Below are 5,099 nucleotides of genomic sequence, written 5' to 3'. Positions count from 1 at the left end.
CACTCACTGGTGTTTCTCCAGGCCCTTTCCCAATTTTATTTCCATGTTCATTTCAAAAGCTCAAATGGGGCCACCAGCTTGAAGACCCCTGGGGAGGCAAGATGGCCGTGGTGGGCTTTCCCAGGGTGCATCTCGGAAGCCTGCCATGCCGTGAGTTCTCGGGTCTTCCCGTGGACCGATGAGGTGGAAGCTCCGGGGTGGAGTGGATCATTCGGGGGTTTTGCTGCTTTTGGAGGGTGTGTGGGACATTTCAATCTTGTTTTTCTGCAGTTTCCATGAAAATGGTTCTCAAAGCCCATTGTTTCTGTCATGGTTTTCATCTGTCCTGAGCCAATCATTCCTTCGTTATGTGGCATTTCCAACATCTTGGCCATTAAAAGCCCCACGTTCTCTGCACTGTTTGGCCAGCATAATCGCTAGTGAGTAGTTAAAGCAAAGGGCTTTAAGCTGACGGCATGGAATGTATAAATGACGGTGGTCCTTTTGCATATACTCTAATCACTATATTGCTTTTTTCTATAAAACAACCCATAAGCCTTTAACCTTTAAAGAAAACGAGAAAGGTTAGTGTTTGGGGGGGGAATGGTCTCTTCATAAGCCAATACGTCTGAGCTATGTTTTAATAAACCTGATTTTTCTCGAGGCCTAGTCTCTGCTGTGTCCCCTCCCCTCCTCCCAGCCCCCATCCTTGTAGGGTGCTGGGGAAACCGAGGCCAGTCTCGCCATCCCTGCTATGGCTCTCCTGCCAGTGTTCCTTCCAGCTAGAGCATTTCCTTGTACGCCCATGCATGAAGAAGAGAAAGCATGGCCCCAGAATGCCACCCCTACCTGACTTCCAGAAGCACCACCGCCCCTGCCCAGAGCATGTGCTTGCTTCTAGAAAATCAGATTTCAGTCCTCTGTGCAGAGCGACATTGGGTGGATTGAAAACTTGCAGTATTGGGGAAGGGGTGGGAGGGCAAGATGCTAAGACCTGGGCTGGGGGTGGAGGGCGGGGGTGGTTGCATGCAGACCCAGTATTCTGGCGAGTAAGAGATCTCCGAACACCTCAGTCCAATCCAGTGCAAAACGACAGCCTTACACATTCTCGTGCCAGGAAATGGTTGCTCACCCCCGCTCCCTGGAGTCCTTTGGAGCTCTATGATCCTGCCAGTGACTTGGTCTACAGGCCTCCCCCCTTGCAGAGGGAGCCGTTCACATGGTCGCTTTGTCTCTCAGTTCTTTGTTGTCCAAAGGTACAAGGTGAGCACGGCCTAAGTGGTGATAAGTGGGAAGTAACCTTTCACCACCAGAAAAGTGGAGCCATCTTTAAGCCACGGGAAACTCACTTAATGAGACCCTTCCTACCCCCCACTTTTTAATCTCTGGTGTGTTGTTATGCTTCTGGGTTTTGTTTTTTGTTGGTCTTAAGACCGAGAGTGAGCTCAGTGGCCTCACAGTTGGGGCGGAAGCGGGGCGTGATGGGAGAAGGGAGAGAACGTATTTTTCTAGTGACTTCACCTGATGAGTACAAAGAGCCATCTTTGCCAAAAGACTGTGGCTGCTAGCTGCCCCCACGGAGCAGAGTTTAAATACAGGATTAAATGGCACCTCTGTTCAAGATCTGTTTATGTAAACAAGACTTGTTTGCGGAAAATGATTGGAAGAAGAGCATCTGTGATCAAAATACCTAATTGTAAGCACAACTCTTTCTGTGTCTGTTTATTAAAATCACTTGGGGACTATAACAGCCACTCTGTCCTCCCTTTTCATGGAAAACTGTCATTCCATCCTGGAGTTCTCCGCTGCAGATGGAGGGCGGGTGGGGAGTGAGGGAATCAGTTCTGAAAACTTACAAACTGGAAAGTTCTACGTGTCTCATTCAAGTGTGTCTAGGTTTTAAGATCCGGTGGTTGAAAGCTGGAGATCCAGTGCTTTCATCACAGACTCCGGCAGGGCTGCCTGAACAAGGGTGAAATTGGCATGGTCTTCAGTCAACAGCTTCTTGGTTAGCCAAGGCTGAGTGGAATGACTCAGGCTGAACCCCAGTGAAACGGAGCATTGTGGCTTTTATAATCCAATGATGCGATGAGTATACCAGCTTACAGGAGTTCTCGGCAGGTGCTTTTTATTAATTGATAAAGAGCTAAGGCTCGTTTTTGATAGATAATATATATTTATTAAATATATTAATGTGTGTTTTATAATGTTTCTCCTCCCCTGGCTGACTGTTGCATACTTATAAAAAAATCGTTAAAGAGGTTTCAAGACAATCAATGTGTACCATAAATGACTATATATAAATATTACAAATTTAAAAGGTTGTAAAGCATAGGCAGATAGGTTTTATTTTCAAAATGCTGTTCTTAACACAAATAAAGGCTTTACTATTTACTTAAGACGTGTGGTAGCTTGTCGAAACAACCCAACCCACCCCAACTCAGGGCTTTTGAATCTGCCCTGGGGCGAGTCTGGCATTTTTGAATGGGAGAATTCTGATTAACAGCAAACTACAGAACAAATGAGGGCAATAAGTTAACTTTACCCATAAAATGAGGAAATTTCTATAATAATTGTGGGGCCCAGACAACAAAGACCTCTCACTGTTGTTATCTGGGCTTAAGTGTCATATCTTGTTGGGTTTGCAGTAAAAGTTAAGAGCCTGCCTCCTTTGGGAATGGTCACAGGCAATGATGTCTTTTTTTAATGAAGATAGTAGTCACCAGGTAAACTGAAAACCCAATTTAGAGATCTGGGAGTTTAATTGCAAAGGCAGCTGGGAAACTGGTAACAAGAGCACTTCAATGTTTCTTGGAACTACCGTTAACTGTACATTTTAGTGGTGGTTGGTATAGAAGGAGCCTCCAGAAGCGCTAAGGAGATTAACTCGATGAAAGAATGAAATTTTTGGATGTTTTGCATAAAGTTTAGACTTTGGTACTTTCTTCTGATAAACTATACTAAAAGTATGTTTGCAATGAATCCTCCCAATCTGGGTGGAAGAGATTCCGCTTTCTCATGTACTGGGTCTTATCATTAAAGAAATCACAAATGGAGGAAACGTAATTTGGACATTCTACTTGCACAGGGTACCTGGAGCTCAGACTGGAAAAGACATCGACAGTGGTTAAGGTGGTGGGATCTTAGCTGCAGCCACCTCATCGTCCTCCATTTTGCATTTCACTGCAAAGAAATGAGAGCAGAAAGTCAGGAGTGATTTAAGGTTTTTAGTACATATCCAGATAGACTTGTCTTTTGGAAACAAGAAACTTCTGTGTGTGGAGACCAGTGTGCCAAGCACACACTGTGGTTCTGGCCCTATGGATCCACCAGAGAAGAATACAGGGCGATTGTCCCCTAGGGAAACACCTGAAGTTTCAAAGGCACTTCAAGTCACGTTCATGTCCTTTCTTGGTTCAGAAAAAGGTCAAAAGTGTGCTTTGCATGTTGGGGGGACTGAAGGGAGGAATTTTACTAAAAGATGATGACAGATTCCAGGCTCTTGACTCAACCCAACCTGTCACCACTCACCCTGCTCTCCCCCCCTCCTCCCCAGAAATTAAAAACTCGGTATATCACTGGGGTCAGTGACAATGTCAGAGAGAATCTTTTCTAGTCTGTCACTGTTTGGGCAAGAATGTGATCCAGGTAATTTCCTGAGTCTGCCAAACAGGAAAGTCTGCTGAACACAAAGTACGGTGCTATTTGTGAGAGAAATCAATCCCGAACAGATTAAAGGCCTTTCCAAATAGATCTTGAGAACGCCACTCCTTTGAGTATGTGTGTGTGTGTTGCAGAGGGTGGGGGTTCTTTAGGACCCTCTGTTTTTTAATGTTTTCCTGCTAGCTAGTGTTCATCTGCTTGCCTCCTGTGTTAATGCCCGAAAGTTTATTCTTCGTGAGGTCACCAACTCCGATTATTAACAGAGAGGATGTTTAGGGCTGTTACCACACGCAGCAGAGGACTCAGTCAAGCCTGTCTCCTGACCTCTCAGCGACTAGTGACACACTAGCCAGAGCCGGAACTCAGCAGCACTGCCTTGCTTTTCCAGGTCTCACAAGTTTTCTGCCTTTGACAGGGTGCAGTCTTACCGCTTTTCTGTCCCTTGTTTTAGTGAAAGATATTTGAGTTTTCCTTCTCTGTCAGGTTTCCACCTTACACAGGTTCCAGCTTTCCCAGGTTTTACTGTATATCCTGCTGCAAACGGCTGAATGTGTTCAGCAGCATAGGTGAGCCCAGTAGTCTTCAAACCGTGGGTACGCCCACCACTGGGGGTACACACAGACATTCCAAGGGGTCGCGGTCATGGGTCATTCCAGGAAAAGCAATTTCCAGGTCTTCATCTTCCACACGTCCTTGGAATTGCATGGTTTATACCAGTCCTCCTTTCCTACCTCTCCTTTCACGGTATAAAGCCAGGCAGACCTTGCCCCATCCTGGCCATGCCCAGTGTGTAAAAAACCCCAGGTGCCAGAGAAGGAAATCGTTTGAAAGGAGGCCCCTGGAGCCTCTTACCTTTTATGGGAATAACTATCAAATCATGATGTATTCATTTGGTTTTGTGACTGCTTTTTGATAAGTCAAACCAGAAGGAATATTTTTTAACACTTGGAGCCTCTGGTTGAGGAAAGTTTTTTAAAAAATGTTTTTAGTGAAAATTGTTCCACAATACAGCAGAACCTGTGTAAGGTGGAAACCTTGCAAGACCTTTCAGAGAAGGAAAACTCAAATATCTCCACTGAAACAAATGATAGAAAAGTGGTAAGACTGCACCCTGACAAAGGCAGAAAACCTGCGAGACCCGGAAAACCAAGGCAGGCAGTTCCATCAAGTTCCAGCTGGCACAGGTTTCACTGAATACGGAAATTCTTCAGGTAACCACAGTGAAGACCCTATATGTATCGAGACCCTAACTGTTATTTTTTTTATTGTACTTCAGATGGTTTACAGAACTAGATTCTCATTAAACAATTAGTACATATATTGTTTTGTGGCATTGGTTACCAACTCCATGACATGTCAACACTTGCCCTTCTTGTCCTCGGGTTCCCTATTGCCAGCTTTCCTGTCTCCTCCTGCCTTCTAATCCTTGCCCCTGGGCTGGTGTGCCCCTTCAGTCT

At 45.3% G+C, this 5,099-nt stretch overlaps 1 protein-coding gene across 1 annotated transcript in view; it reads right to left on the bottom strand.

Annotated features, from left to right (window-relative positions):
- Nucleotides 1-992: 992 nt before the first annotated feature.
- The window catches only part of IQCK (IQ motif containing K), a 153,684-nt gene continuing 149,577 nt past the window's right edge, over nucleotides 993-5,099 (bottom strand). Inside the window, exon 9 of the mRNA XM_023558807.2 lies at nucleotides 993-3,162. Coding sequence (XP_023414575.1) covers nucleotides 3,107-3,162 — 56 coding nt within the window. The 3' untranslated portion in view covers nucleotides 993-3,106. The remainder of the gene's footprint in view (nucleotides 3,163-5,099) is intronic.

Source organism: Loxodonta africana, chromosome 12, assembly GCF_030014295.1.
Source record: "Loxodonta africana isolate mLoxAfr1 chromosome 12, mLoxAfr1.hap2, whole genome shotgun sequence".
Lineage (NCBI taxonomy): Eukaryota > Metazoa > Chordata > Mammalia > Proboscidea > Elephantidae > Loxodonta > Loxodonta africana.
This window is presented reverse-complemented; position numbering and strand designations above follow the sequence as displayed.